At 36.6% G+C, this 15,671-nt stretch overlaps 1 protein-coding gene across 8 annotated transcripts in view; it reads right to left on the reverse strand.

Moving 5' to 3' along the window:
- Nucleotides 1-15,671, reverse strand: part of LOC306847949 (intermembrane lipid transfer protein VPS13A-like) — a 52,255-nt gene that overhangs the window by 1,385 nt on the left and 35,199 nt on the right. For 4 of the 8 annotated variants that reach the window (XM_079382212.1, XM_079382211.1, XM_079382209.1 and 1 more), the window contains 18 exons: nucleotides 14,964-15,090; nucleotides 14,584-14,813; nucleotides 14,028-14,181; nucleotides 9,247-9,393; nucleotides 8,986-9,067; nucleotides 8,764-8,833; nucleotides 8,568-8,682; nucleotides 7,791-7,904; nucleotides 7,490-7,635; nucleotides 6,511-6,592; nucleotides 6,299-6,412; nucleotides 5,792-5,867; nucleotides 5,479-5,642; nucleotides 5,094-5,139; nucleotides 4,879-5,002; nucleotides 4,669-4,783; nucleotides 2,194-2,279; nucleotides 815-938 (listed from right to left, as the gene is read on the reverse strand). In XM_079382212.1, coding sequence (XP_079238338.1) covers nucleotides 815-938; nucleotides 2,194-2,279; nucleotides 4,669-4,783; nucleotides 4,879-5,002; nucleotides 5,094-5,139; nucleotides 5,479-5,642; nucleotides 5,792-5,867; nucleotides 6,299-6,412; nucleotides 6,511-6,592; nucleotides 7,490-7,635; nucleotides 7,791-7,904; nucleotides 8,568-8,682; nucleotides 8,764-8,833; nucleotides 8,986-9,067; nucleotides 9,247-9,393; nucleotides 14,028-14,181; nucleotides 14,584-14,813; nucleotides 14,964-15,090 — 2,116 coding nt within the window. Of the gene's footprint in view, nucleotides 1-814; nucleotides 939-2,193; nucleotides 2,280-4,668; nucleotides 4,784-4,878; nucleotides 5,003-5,093; nucleotides 5,140-5,478; nucleotides 5,643-5,791; nucleotides 5,868-6,298; nucleotides 6,413-6,510; nucleotides 6,593-7,489; nucleotides 7,636-7,790; nucleotides 7,905-8,567; nucleotides 8,683-8,763; nucleotides 8,834-8,985; nucleotides 9,068-9,246; nucleotides 9,394-14,027; nucleotides 14,182-14,583; nucleotides 14,814-14,963; nucleotides 15,094-15,671 lie in introns of all 8 variants that reach the window. The other 4 variants (XM_079382210.1, XM_079382208.1, XM_079382207.1 and 1 more) reach the window with 1 other exon arrangement.

Genomic DNA, 15,671 nt, shown 5'->3' on the forward strand with positions numbered 1-15,671 from the left:
TTGATTACATCATTACAAAATAAAAGTCCTTTCAGAGGTGAAGAAACTGTTAATGAATGATCATGTAAGAAAGAACAGTAACACAAGTTAACTACTTGGGTTAAGTGTTAGGGTTAGTACCATATTGTAGTGTAAGTGCACACTATATACATGTACAACAGGACTATAAATCAAAGTGCTAAACATAAATATTTGCATATTTAGAATAATCTGTAATCAAATCCATAAATCTAAACAAGTTTGAGGTTGAGATCTCAAAAAATGAGCTCAGTAAGATTTTTTCAAACCACACTCTGACATCTATACCAACACACCCACACAATTATAGCTGCATTATTTATCCAATTGGCTCTGTAATACGCAGAAGCAGAAAACGGGAATAAAGGGAGTATTTGCTTTATAGACCCTTTATAGACCAAATCTGAAAAAATGGCACCATCTGGTAAAAAATAGTACAAAATTTAATTTTGAAGCCTTGGCAACATAATGAAAGCATATCAACAAAAATTGCATAATTTTACAGTTAAACGGCACCGCGATTAAAAATAGTCAATGGGGACATTTTGTCTAAACGGTGCTGAGTGTTTCACTTTTTTGTACCTAGTGTAAAATAGATATATTAAAGGAAATGAGGGTGAAATATTAAAATTACAATAAAAATACACACCTGAGCCAAAATGTATGCAGTTAACACAGGCATAATTATAAAAAAAAAAACTAAAATGGACAAAAATGTCCATAAGGGTGCACAAGGGTTAATGTTGTTTATACATGCACATAAAATCAAACACTGTTTCGGATGATGATGATGCACCTTCGCTTCTATCCGCAGTCTCCTGCCCTCCACGATCATGGGCGCTTTGGTAAACTCATCAAACAGATACTGCCACTCACACGTCAGCTGCCCAAATGTGCCCTTAGTCACGAAAAATATCCCCCTGAAAGAAGAAAATCACACAGAAAGGAGCTGAAAAGCTTAAATTACATAAAAAGGGCTGTATACACTGTAGCACATGACTTGAATAACTATAGAATAGTACATGCATATATAATCAATTACATGCAAAGATATATAGTTCTTACAAATTAAATGCATTTTTAAGATTCTGAAGATTTGTAGTGTATTCTAGCCTTTAAGGGGATACTCCACCCCAAAATGAAAATTTTGTCATTAATCACTTAAGTCGTTCCAAACTCGGAAATCTACGTTCGTCTTTGGAACACAATTTAACACATTTTGGATGAAAACCCAGAGGCTTGTGACTGTCCCATTGACTGCCAAGTAATTAACACTGTCAAGACCCAGAAAAGTATGAAAGACATCGTCAGAATAGCCCATCAGCCATCAGCGGTTCAACCGTAACATTATGACGAGAATACTTTTTGTACGCAAAGAAAACAAAAATAACGTCTCTATTCAACAATTCGTCTCCTCCACGTCACCGTAGCGCGAGTTTTGAGAGTATCAGCCACACCACACGGCGTACTCAGTTTGCGTCCAGTGGATATTCTCCAAAATGTTGAATAAAGTCGTTATTTTTGTTTTCTTTTGCATATTCTTGTAGCTTCATAAAAATATGGTTGAATCACTGATGGTCAATGGACTATTTTACGATGTCTTTCATACTTTTCTGGGTCTTGACAGTGTTAATTCTTTGGGAGTCAATGGGACAGTCACAAGCCTCCCGGTTTTCAACCAAAATATCTTAAATTGTGTTCCGAAGACAACCAGGCTTTTACGGGTTTGGAACGACATGAGGGTAAGTGATTAATGACAACATTTTCATTTTGGGGTGGAGTAACCCTTTAATGTTTAATATATGGGAACAGAGGAAAGTTTAATTATTGGGTTTAGGAGATTCCTCACCTGAAGTATGAGCAGTGCTTGCTTAAAAATCATTTTTACTGTATACATGCACTGATTTTCATCAGTCTGAATGAATACAATCCAATTTCAATTTGTAAGATGCAAATAAACGTGCATCGTGCCACGGTACATGTGCATGGTATTTTTAAGCTCAATAAAATTTGTATTCAAAGCTCGTATTCAAAAATTAAAATAAATGTATTTTTGAATAGAGCTCAGGGTGTTTACATGAATTATATATAAGCTGAAGCCAAACAGCTGTGACATGCTTAATGCTATTTGTGCCATTGCTCATGTAAAATGAGGGGTCTATATAAATCACTTACCTTTTAGTGATCATCAGGAAATCGGATTCGTTCACCTTAGCATGAGCAATGTATCTGTACCTGGCAAACCGTCCATTTTCAATACTCTACAAACCAAATGGAGAAACCCATTAATATAAAAAAAACCCACAATGCTGAGAACTTCTACGATTAAATGTTTTCTTGCCATCACGTTCCTGAGATATAGTGATGGAGTGAGTATAATGACATCGGAACTGATGAAAAGACACAGTAGCAACAAAACATCAAAATCACCTGCTCATCTTCATATACGTCGCACTAGTTTCGGGATTCTTAAAATCATTTTTTATTTAGTTCTAAAGCACTTTCACGTTGCCTATAGTTCAGACTGGTGTGTTTGAACGTGCTCTGGATGCAAGAATGCAAATTTCTCAAATTTCCCTAGTAAAAAGACTAGGAAAGAAAAGAATTGAATGCAAAATTTAAGCAAAAGGTTTAAAACTATGTCTATAAATCAATGAAATGCGATGTCGTTTGCAATGCATTGTGGGATTGATGGGTGTGGAATGGGTTAATGATGAAAAAATGCACTTGGAAACAGACTTTATTCAGGAAAAATGACAGATGATGGGGTGGGACAACAAATCATAAGGAATAAAACCAAGATTCCTAATCATAAAACACTTAAACATTTAAAATGCATTAACTACTCTATCAGCTAGACACTACCTGAATTACGTAAACACATTGTAAATTTTTACAATGCAAATTACACAAACAAACTGAACATTTATTGAAAGCCCTGAGAAAAGCACTTAAAAAGACACATTTTCCTCATCCTCATCAGTGTCAGAGCTATTCATCTGAGAGAGGGCCGCTCTTCTCTGTGAACATGACAAGAGAGGAGAGCTGCAGTCAGTGTGATGTTAATGTGAACACCTGTACAGGCTGTGTACTAATCCAGAAACACTAATACATCTAACACTACTGAGCTAATGTCTGCAACACATCACAAAAACATACTAGGATGATGACTGCTGGGAATTACAGAAGTACTTTTACATCATTTGATTTGAGTTCATTTAATATTTTAGACATTTTAGTTTACTGTTTTTATAACGAACATAAATTTAATACTATAGATTACAAAAAAGTCCGAATTTTTAAATTTGAAGTTTTACACCCATCTCAGCTGTTCAGCAAGTTATTATTTAAAATATTAACACCTCTTTCATATCTGATGATACGATTTCAAACCCTTGGCCTGTGTTGGTCTGTTTGGTCCCTGTTGTGTTTTGGACGCTGTGATGCTTCTTAACCAGTTAACCAGCAAGACTTCCTTGGTCAACCAGTTCAGCAGAAAGACTGGTCAGGTTGACCAGCTTCACCATCTAGACATATTCTAATCCACAATCTAGACAAAACCAGCATAAACCAGCCTGGACAAGCATGAAAATTCATGTTGGTCGAAACTGGTTGTTTAATGACAACGGTGGGTGTTTAAGAAAATGAATTTTGAAGAAAGAAATAACTGCAAGTAAATCAGAAACTTGTTATTGTATACTTATGATATGTGTATAATGTTATGTATATCTGTATCTGCACTGTATATATATAAAAAAAAAGTTTAAGGCAACCAGCTTCAGCAGATTTTTGAGTTCTCAACTTTTTTTTTTTTTAACTTTTTTTTCCAGTGCTGTAAAAAAAAATCAAAAATTGAGAGAACGTAAACATTTAAGGCAACCAGCTTCAGCAGATTTTTGAGTTTTCTCAACTTGTTGTTTTAAGTTTATACAACAAAAAGTTGAGAGAACTCAAAAATCTCCTACAAAAATAAGTTGAGAAAACTCAAAAATCTGCTAAATTTTTAAGTTTGCTCAACTTTTTTTTTTAACAGTGTGGGTAGATGACATGGATATAATCATCATATATTTTCAACATATATTAGACTTTATATTTAATTACATGTTTCAATTCATTTTTTTTTTAAATTATTAATAAAAATATGAAAATTTTAAATCAGCAACGATGCATTAAAAATGTCAAAAGTGACAGTAAAGACATTTCAAAAGTTAGAAAAGATTTCTGTAATATTCCAAATAAATGCTGTTCTTTTGAACGGAGCAGTTTAACCGTTTTCAACATTGATAATTATATTTCTCGAGCAGCAAATCAGCATATTAAAATGCAGGATCATGTGACACTGAAGACTGGAGTAATGATGCTGAAAATTCAGCTGTGCATCACCACATTTTTCAATATATTCCAATAGAAAACAGTTATTTAAAATTGTAATATTTCACAATATTGCTGATTATATAAATGCAGCTTTGGTGAGACTTATTTTTTGATGTTGTAATTTGTAATATAGGAGATTTCATGTCAACTACCCATTTCTGTAGCTTATTATATTGTCCATTCCTGTTATTTTTGTCTTTAAAACTTTTTTCATGCATCGTCCATTATCTTGAACACCAGGAGTGTGATGGCAGGAAGTGAAGTGTCATGTGTCACCTGCAGCATCTGGCTGCCTATGCCCTCTCTCTCCTTATACGGCCGGATGACTCCATCCTCATGGATGAAACGAGGAGGACGTAAACTCTCCACATCCTGAGACGTCTCCGCAGCTCTGCATTCAAATCAGGCCAGAAAACACATTACATTCATGGACTAGCAAAGACTCTTTCCTAAACAATGCACAGATACACAGGCATATTCAGAGACCTTTTGATGCCTTGAAAGGTGCTGCTGGCCATGTCAATGATGCCCCCTGTTGGTCTGGTCAGAGCTCCAACCAAACCTTTGCCCACACCCTTAAAGAAACCCGCCGCTCCTTCCTTCTGAGCTCCTACAGCAACACACACATGAGATGCCTATTAGACTGAGCACACAGGAAAGCTGGATTCTTGACATACTGCCGGATAACTGAACATCTTTACCTTTAATGGGTTTAGTCACAATGCCCGTGATGCCGCTCACAAACCCCTGTGTGATGAGAAGACTTCATATTTACAGACTGACTTCTAACAAAAAAAACAAATACAACTACTCTACTGAATGCAAAATATGCACTGTAGACTTCAATCAATTAAACATTTTTACTAAATTAATTACATGATAAGCTGATTATTTACCTGAATTGAAAAAAAAGAAACAAAAACAAAACAATAGTATTTCAACGAGAACCGAAACTCTTTGGTTAACAAAATATCTTCGAAATATTGTAAGTCAAACAGGTCTGAAGCAACGTAAGGCTATGTAAATGATTACTTGAAATTGTTGGGTGAACTATCTGTCAGGTCAAAGTTTGTGTTGTTAACTCACAGAGACGAGTCCCTTCCCTCCTCGTGCCAGGCCTTCTCTCAGTCCGCTGGGCTGCTTGTTCATGGCCTCTCGTCTCTTCTGCTGATACTCCTCATCCATGGTCATGGCGGCCACCCCTTTAGCCATCGCTCCCGTGATCCGAGACGCCGCTCCGGCCAGACCGCCTGAGAGGACAAGAGATGGACAGTTCAGAAAACAAGTGGAACAAGATTGATATGAGCCTCGTGACAACTTTTGATTGGAGAGGTTATAACTGCATAGATCACTTACAATATTAGTGTATTACTACATATAGCAAAAAGAGAGAACTCACCTACAGCTCCTCCAACCAGAGCCTTCACACCGAGTGCCATGCCCTCCATAAACTCCTCTGGTCCCTGTATGGCACCCTGACAAACCAACATTCAGTGTTCTTTTTATATCATTAGGATACTATTAACAGTTTTTTAATTAAAATGTGTATTAAATGAATTTTATTAATACTTTTGTGTGTTTTTATTATTATTATTAATATTTTTTATTAAAATTTTAGTACATGAAAATGAGAAATGACGCTTTGGCAGCTAGCTAAAATAAAATATATTATATTTAACTTCATATTAATTTCATTTCAAGTACCTAAAATGTTTTTAATTTTAGTTAACTATAATAACATTAACATGACAATAAACAGAAGTAAATAATTATAAATAGTTGTGTTCAATAAAAGCACAAAGTAATGTACAGTATGTTTGTAACAACTTTATTTTTGAAAACTGTCAGTTTAGATGGCCACGTATTCTTTATCTTATCAATCCTGTCAAAAGAGTTGAAGCTTCACCTGATAAGGCTCATAAAAGAAGGCCTCGACACCTTCAGATAGACCACGGATCAGTCCGAATGGATTCCCGAGGACATCCAAACCCAAAACCAGAACATACATCTGCTTGATAGCCTGAAACAAACAGCACACAAGCACAGACAAATGAATGTATGCGTTTAAAACACACTGAAATCACCAGTAGTTGGTGAATGTTAAAGGTGAAAGCTCACCTGTTTGGAATAATGGCGGATGACCTCCGACTGCAGCTGCTGAGTGGTGCGGAACTGGTACGTCAGCTCAAAAAACGCAAGTCTGGCGAAAGACAGGACACAAATGTAAGCATTTCCAATAAAATTGATTTCTAGGTTATAAATATACAATTCAACATCACATAAGAGACTTTGTATGTACTGTATGCAGTGGCATACTACTCATAATAATGTGTGCATAATGTATAATTAGTATGCATGGAATATCCACTAAACCTACTACTTTTGCCAAAATGTGAAATCCAGAATCAGACCACACTACACTGGGTACGGTGCCCTCGATTTGAACTTGACTTTCTTATTTTAAAATGTTCCCTACCAACAAAAGTAACAACCGCATTAATTTCTTAAAAGATAGCTGGATAAAACTTAAGGCTATATTACAATTTGACATGCCATTTATTATTACACTCTACATATTGCATGTACTGTACAATTTTATAATGAATTAAGCAGCTTGTCGTTATTATCATTAACACTAAAACCAACTAAATTAACTAAAAGTATAAAAATGCTAACTAAAATAAAGATTAAATAAAATATATGAGATGAAAAACTGCCTAAGTAATACTAAATGTAGATAACAAATAAACTAAAAAATGCTAAAATATTTAATTCAAAATATGAAAAAGTATAATAGTAAATAAATAATAATTGCATTCAATATATACATAACATAATGCTTGTCTAATAATGAATCTGCACAGTTTTGCTCCCTTGACATACAGTTCTTGCTTGTTTTGGACTTTCCACTAGAGGGCAGTGTGATAGCAGAAAAACTGAAGAAGTGAATAGTGTGTTTTGTTGCCAGCATAACCACATGTGAAGTCCAGAACTACCCAAAGTGTGAAGTGAGGGTTCAGCTGGGCAGACTGGAATGAGGAACTAGAGGGATTTCCTGCCGCAGTGAGAGTGAGTGCGGTGAAGTGAGTGTAAGTACTTGAATAGGACGTCCTGAGCGTCAGTGAGTGTTGCTCCAATGCTCTTCAGCAGGAGGTTGAGAGACTGAACGGGAATGACCTCTGTCTCTCGCTCTTTCTTATTCCCGTCTTCACCACCGGTGCTCAGAGAGAAACTCAAGTGAAGCTGCCCCACAAAAACACCGTTACACACTACTCTGTATACTCAGAATCTGCTGATTTTAACATCTAAATTTTGCCTTCTGTAAGCTAAGTTTGTCATAAATATGAAATGTTTATTCTGTGTTCACAGTGAATTGGACAGAGGTTTTGGTAACTGACCTTGATGGGCGAGATGTGGAAGTACTCGTACAGGCTGATGGGTGACGTGTCTGTCGCTGAACTATGATTCAACTCAGTCTTCAGATAATCAATGTCCTTCTCAAACAACTCCACCTACAGTACAACGCCACACACATACATCAACAGATCAAATACACTAGCGTTCAAAACTTTGGGGGACGGGAAGTCTATTATGCTCACCTAGGCTGCATTTATTTGATCAAAAATACAGTAAAAATTATCATTTTGTGACATTATTTTCATTCAAAATATTTTTTTTCCTATTAGAATATATTTTAAAATTATTTAAAAGTAAAGTAATTTATTCCCGTGATCAAAGCTGTATTTTCAGCATCATTACTCCAGTCTTCAGTGTCATATGATCCTTCAGAAATCAGTATAATATGAAAGTTCAAAAGAACAACATTTCTAAAAACATTAAATAAAATATATAAATATTACAAATATTTTGTAACATAAATCTGTTACTGTCACTTTTGTTGAATTTAATGCATTGTTGAATAAAAGTATTAATTTCTTAAAAATAAATCTTTCAGGCCGCATATTTTGAATGGCAGTGTATGTAATATAAAACATACTGTAAACACAAAGACTGTGGATTAACTAGAGGGAGAAGTCTATGATAAATGTATTGCTCTGCTCAGTACTGAAAAGTATCAATGAAGTATGGAATTGCCGTTCATACACAAGAATCAATCACTTGCAGGTTTCAAAGATGCCTATGTAGACCTTTGTGCTGTAGCAGCATTACTGTACCTCCTGTTCAGACGTGACGGCACTGGCGTGCTCAGCAGTGAAGAGCTCAAGTATGGCATACAGGAACCCAAGATCTATCCGTAGGTCCATCTCCTGAATCAACACCTTAAAATACCTGCAGAGCAGAAATTAAGCATGCTTTACCGTTTCTTTGAGAGCAAGAGATGAAAAGAAATCGTATGAGGAGGAAACATACTTGATGCGAAGAATGTCTGAATGTCCAGCTGCTCTGGTGATGATGCTGACATCAGCGAGTGGTTTGGGCTCTTAAATAAAAAACAATAAAATGTAATAAACTTTACTGTATCAATGCCAGACTGGTTAGACACAAATAAACTAAATAATATAACAAGAAATAAAATAATTATTTTGCATTGGCCTTTGAGTGAATAGGGCTCAAGGCTGTGGATCGACTGACCTGAGTCCATGCTGACTGATTTGGGAGGTTTGATGGGGTAGAACACAAATGGGAAGATGGCTCCAGATAACTGATTTTGGATCTGAGGAGTAAACAGGGGCATTTTCATGTTCACTGACCGTAATAACTGTATGAATTAGTGCGTCACAATTATTGAATTATGCTGATCTAGCCTCTGTGGTTGCTCTGATAACATGGTTATAACTCCTTTTTTTATAATGTGTCTGAAGCTGGATTGCTTTATTGGGGGGTGAAACAGACCTGAATCCTGTTGATCTGGACCCGGTAGGTTTTCTGGCGGGTGGAGACACTGTACTCCACCTTTAGTGCTGGCAGGAAGTTCCTCCTGAGCGGAGCGTCAAAGGGCTGCATTATCCTCATGTTCACCCCATTAGCAGCAAACAACACCTGATGAACATTCAGTACAGCCAGAGGTGGATTAAAACAGACATAACCTTCTCTGAATAACTTCTGTCCTTGTTGCAACGCATGCTATTCAGCAACTTGATAAGGAGGTTGCAGATGCCGATATCTTTAGGGGCAAGGTGACCGATGTCAATATAACAGCCGTGACATCACACGATTTCATTAAAACATAGTAAATAACATGTATAACAAGCAAAATGTAAAATTTATTGGGTCACTCTTTATTCTAAGGTCCACTATATTAGCTATTAACTATGATTTTTGCCTCAAACTACTAAATACTGCTTATGAATAGTTAGTAAGGTAGTTGTTAAGTTTAGGTATTGGGTAGGATTAAGTATGTAGAATATGATCATGTAGAAAATGTGCTTTATAAGTACTAATAAACAACTAATATGCATGCTAACAGGGGCGTATCGTATGGGTATGCAGGTGTATATGGGCCCGGGCAGATTAGGGGCCCACCGAGGGAGAACTTTTAATTGAAACGAGGGAACGAATATAGAGCCATGCACGGGCCCGGCCCTTGTCCGACAGCTTCTCAGAATTCTCTGCCCGAGTCCGACCCGTGTCTTTTCACTCTCTCTCTTCCCCTTTACACAGATGCTGTCGCAGCCATTAAAAAAAGTTCAGTTTTGGTTTTTAAATGGCAAAGTGGTTATATTTCGTTTTGTTTCTTTAAGTTCATTTAGAAACATGATTGGAACATTTTATGTTTGTTAAATTCAAGTTTTTTTTTTTAAATACCAAGCAGCCAGTGCCAGACAGTGAGTATATGTTTGATCAGTTTAGCCTTCTCAAATAAACACGAATACATTTCACAATATAAATTTTAAAATTTAAGATAAATGTGTGATAAATATGAATTTGTTTGTGCTAAAAGTGGAAACTGAAACGCGCTTTGAAGGACATGGAGGTGCTAGCGAGATCACCTGCATTTTTTTTTTTACTTAAGAATGGAAAATTAAAATAGCCGTAATTTTTCCTCATAAAAGCTGCAAATACTTTTATTTGTGTGCACTCACATTATCAACAAAATGTTTTGCTTTTGTAAAATAAAGAAAACAAACAGAGGTCTTGATCTTGAGCAGGAACACTTCACAAAAACTGAACCAAAACTCATACTTGCCTCACTGACATGATAAATATATTTACAGAATGCTATAAATTACTACTTTACGACGAAATAATTCAAATCAAAAATTAAAATCTCATTCATTAGCCTATGTAATCCATAAAGATGCATTTCTCTCTAAAGGCACGTCCAATGAGGAGATATGGGGAGTCAGGATCGTCAACTTCATACTATTTATTTTTTGGTTTATTTTGTTTTGTTTTTTGGGCTGCTGTGCCAAGATTGTGTTTGCATGCAGTACAAATACCCTACAGTGGCATTTTAGTGTAACGCTGAAAAATAACTAAATAAGATTAACATCATCTATTGTTTATTGTTTGTATCTGATCTTAAAATTTACAGAAGGATGAGACTTTTGTTATAATAAAAAAAGCACAAAGCTTACTGCGATTATTGGGTGGCTTGTGTGCAATAAATGGACTTGAAAATGTTAAATATTATTTCCAAGCACAGTGTATTTCCAGGACAGTGTAGATATGACAGAAAGTGATGAGATGGGGGGTGGGAAAGGGAAAGGTCCACGAGGCAGGATTCGATCTTGGGACACCTGAAGCTCAACTGCACCATATGTCGGTGCTCTGCCCACAAGGCTAGCTGTCGACAGCGACACATTTTTTTGCATATGGGCCCGGGGCTGACTTGCTACGCCACTGCATGCTAATAAGTAACTAGTTAATTTACTTAAATTAGTTATTTCAATTAGAAACAAATAAATTTGACCATGAATCAAAAATCAATCATTTGATATTTTTCACTAATTTGACTGAAATCTAAATGCTAATGCTAAGTTGCGTTTCCAGCAATTATTGGCCACGGTCAAGAATTAATGCATGCTAAATATATTTCAGCCTAATAAGACCCAATCATAAACTGGGGTTATTTGCATGTAGAAGCCTTAAAGGTACAGTAGCAAAACACTTGTGTGGCTGCAGTGTGAGAAAATAACCAGCCTGTAACGGTAAAAAGCCACCAACTCATTTTTTTATAAAATCACAATAAATCATAAACAGTCTCTCAAAACAAGCGATTCCAGATTTCTCTTTTCTAGGTACACATCACCATAGGGAAAAGTCCCACCCATTTGTGACGCTCTCTGCCCTATTGGCACACAGGCAGTGAGAAGCAGCAGTCCGCCATTACTGGAGATATACAGGTGCATCTCAATAAATTAGAATGTCATTAAAAATTTCATTTTTTCTTGCAAGTTATTTCAAAAAGTGAAACTTTCATATATTTTAGATTCATTGCATGTAAAGTAAAACATTTCAAAAGTTTTTTGTTTTAATTTTGATGATTAGAGCTTACAGCTCATGAAAGTCAAAAATCAGTATCTCAAAATATTAGAATATTTACATTTGAGTTTCAATTAATGACCATCCCTACAGTATAAATTCTGGGTATCTCTTGTTCTTTGAAACCACAATAATGGAGAAGACTGCTGACTTCTCCATTATTGAATATAATAATGGCAATGATACAGAAGACAAACATTGACGCCCTCCACAAAGAGGGTAAGTCACAGAGGGTCATTACTGAAAGGTGTGGCTGTTTACAGAGTGCTGTATCAAAGCATATTAAATGCAAAGTTGACTGGAAGGAAGAATTTGGGTAGGAAAAGGTGCACAAGCAACAGGGATGACTGCAAGCTTGAGAATACTGTCAAGCAAAGCTGATTCAAACACTTGTGAGAGCTTCACAAGGAGTGGACTGAAGCTGGAGTCAGTGCATCAAGAGTCACCACGCTCAGACGTCTTCAGGAAAAGGGTTACCAAGCCACTTCTGAACCAGAGACAACGTCAGAAGCGTCTTACCTGGGCTGTGGAGAAAAAGAATTGGACTGTTGCTCAGTGGTCCAAAGTCCTCTTTTCAGATGAAAGTAAATTTTGCATTTAATTTGGAAATCAAGGTCCCAGAGTCTGGAGGAAGAGTGGAGAGGCACAGAATCCATGTTGCTTGAAGTCCAGTGTGAAGTTTCCACAGTCAGTGATGATTTGGGCTGCCATGTCATCTGCTGGTGTTGGTCTACTGTGTTTTCTGAAGTTCAAAGTCAACGCAGCCGTCTACCAAGCTTTATGGAGATGCTGATTTAATTTTCCAGCAGGACTTGGCACCTGCCCATACTGCCAAAGGTACCAAAAGCTGGTTCAATGACCATGGTGTTGCTGTGCTTGATTGGCCAGCAAACTCGCCTGACCTGAACCCCATAGAGAATCTATGGGGTATTGTCAAGAGGAAGATGAGAGACACCAGACCCAACAATGCAGATGACCTGAAGGCCACTATCAAAGCAACCTGGGCTTCCATACCACCTCAGCAGTGCCACAAACTGATCAACTCCATGCCACGCCAAATTGAGGCGGTAATTAAAGCAAAAGGAGCCCTTACCAAGTATTGAGTACCTATACAGTAAATGAACATGCTTTCCAGAAGGCCAACAATTCACTAAAAATGTTTTTTATTGGTCTTATGAAGTATTCTTATTTCTTGAGATAGTGAATTGGTGGGTTTTTGTTAAATGTGAGCCTAAATCATCACAATTAAAGGAACCAAAGACTTAAACTACTTCAGTCTGTATGCATTGAATTTATTTAATACACGAGTTTCACAATTTGAGTTGAATTACTGAAATAAATGAACTTTTCCACGACATTCTAATTTATTGAGATGCACTTGTACACTGTCAGCGCCAAAGAGGCAATACAAGTGTTGTGTTTTGGGATGCACCAATGAACATAGGAGCTCCATAGACTCCCTCCATCTGAGCCGCAAAGGACACTGTGGTTAAGTTTCATTTTTGAAGGAAATGAACAGAAAAAATAAAAATAAAAATTATAAAGTCATGCCAATCATTTTACACCGGACTGCCTCACAAACGAGGGTCATTTCAACGCTGGATTTTCGCAAATCTGATTTTAAAGAGGGATCAATACCAACGCTTTGTGCACGAACGTCAGCTCCAGACAAAGTTAGCGCTTCATATTTGGTTTTCAAATTGCCTTTTTGAAAGAGCTTCTTGGCACTCTGTAAGGCAAATGTTGCTAAAGCTACCATCGTCTCTGCCTGTTTTCACTGATGCTGCCTTCATGTGCTTCCAGAATGATCATATATAAGTGGCAGTTAAAAAAATGCATATGAAAGCAATGTGCGTCGATCACTTGAGAGTTTCTGATAGTTTCAGTGCATGAGATTGTTGCGTGTTGCAGATGGGAGCATTAGCTTTTGAAGCTCTGCCTCTTCTAAAAAGGGGGCCGGGCGCACCAGCTCATTTGCATTTAAAGGGACAAAGACAAAAAATGACGTGTTTTGGCTCATACCCTAAAAAGTGGCAACTTAAAAAAACTAAAAAATGATCTGTGGGGTATTTTGAGTTAAAACTTCACATACACACTCTGGGGACATCAGATACTTATTTTACATCTTGTAAAAAGGGGCATAATAGGTCCTTTTTAAGGGCTGTGAACTGGTTCCTGTAAGCACTAACCTGGTAGTCGTTCTCTAGGTCAATGACGATGCTGTCCACTGGCCCGCTCTCCATATAATCTCTGTAGCGCTGCTCCAATATCGCCGCCTCTTTAACACTCAAAACCTTCCATCGGCTGCGATTCTTAGGCTTGGTTTCCCACACCACATCAGAACTGACCAACACAAACCAATTATATTTATTTGATCCATTTCAATAAGCTAAATATGAAGAAATAATTTGCAAAAAAAAAGATAACTCCGTTTTGTAAAATTTTCAAAAATCATGTTTTTATTTTGTTAGTTTTAATTTGAGTTATTTTTGAACCTAATCAAAATAACCCAACTGCAGTTTGATTGAGATTAATTGGAATGCACAATAAAAAAAAACATGATTTTGGAAAATGTTTAAAAACTGAGTTATCTGTTTTTGCAAATTAACTCTTCATATAGTTTAGGTTCATGTGGATGCTAATATAGTTGCCATTATAGTTATCATTCTTGTTGTGAAAAGGCCTTAAATGTGCTTAACACTTTTTTTTATGTCAGAAGTATGCCACCATGGCCTCCAGAAGTACCTGGTGATGCCAATGAAGGCCACTTCCTGGCTGGTGGTGTTGTTGACCAATGAAATGCCCATGTTCTGTAACGAGATGCAGGTTTCCTGTTCAGCCAGCTCTATTTTCTCGTTATCGCAAATCTTCTTGAAGACACGCAGCTCGGTGGTGAAAAGCGTCACACGCTGGAGGCCTTCATAAAATGAGATGACAAACAATTTTCCCTCCTTGTTCACATCCAACAACTGGTCCTATAGAACAAATGAAAACAGGGACCAAATGAGCATTAAGTTGCACATCTTCAATGAAGAGTGAGGTTTAGTTATAGTATTGAAATGAATGCAATTTATCACAATTAAATGTTGTATTATCAACCATCAGATCTGATTTTTATTTCTAACCTCTTCACTCTTGAGCTCTCCTTTGTATTTGCCCCATTTCCAGCTCAGTATTCTTGAGCCGGTGGGCTCGGCCCAAGTGTAGTACACCGCCTGACCTGGAGCCAGCTCATCCATTTCTGCCGGAGGGCTGCTAGAGTAAAACCATTAGTTTAGACTTACTACATAATATATAACATCATCACAAAACATCCAGCATATTATGATTTCTAAAGGATCATGTGAGACACTGAAGACTGGAGTAATAATAGCGATAACTTACATTTTAAAATATATTCAAAAACAAAACAGTTCATTTAAAATGTAATAATACTTCACAAATATGACTGTTTTAATCAAATAAATGCAGCCTTGCTGAGCAAAAGAGACTTCTTTCATTAACATTAAGACCTCAAACTACTGAATGTTAAAATATATTGCAAAAAGAAGAAGATTAGGAGATTATTTTATGCAACAGAGATTGTTGAAGACTGTTTTTAGACTATATAAAAATTGAGACACTTCTAGAAGTTACACTTTCTAATTTGAGAGATGAAGTTGAAATCATGACATCAATGCAGCCGCAGCAGGCAGGCACTCACAGGTGTACAACACAGCATATAGAAACCACAGAAATTATAGGCCCATAGTATTAACAAAATAATATCCAAGAATAATTTACACTTGATATACAGCACAGGCAGTTAACTTCCCTTTAACAGCAGCCAAAGT

The sequence above is a fragment of the Barbus barbus genome (assembly GCF_936440315.1).
Source record: "Barbus barbus genome assembly, chromosome: 28".
NCBI classification, from domain to species: Eukaryota; Metazoa; Chordata; class Actinopteri; order Cypriniformes; family Cyprinidae; genus Barbus; species Barbus barbus.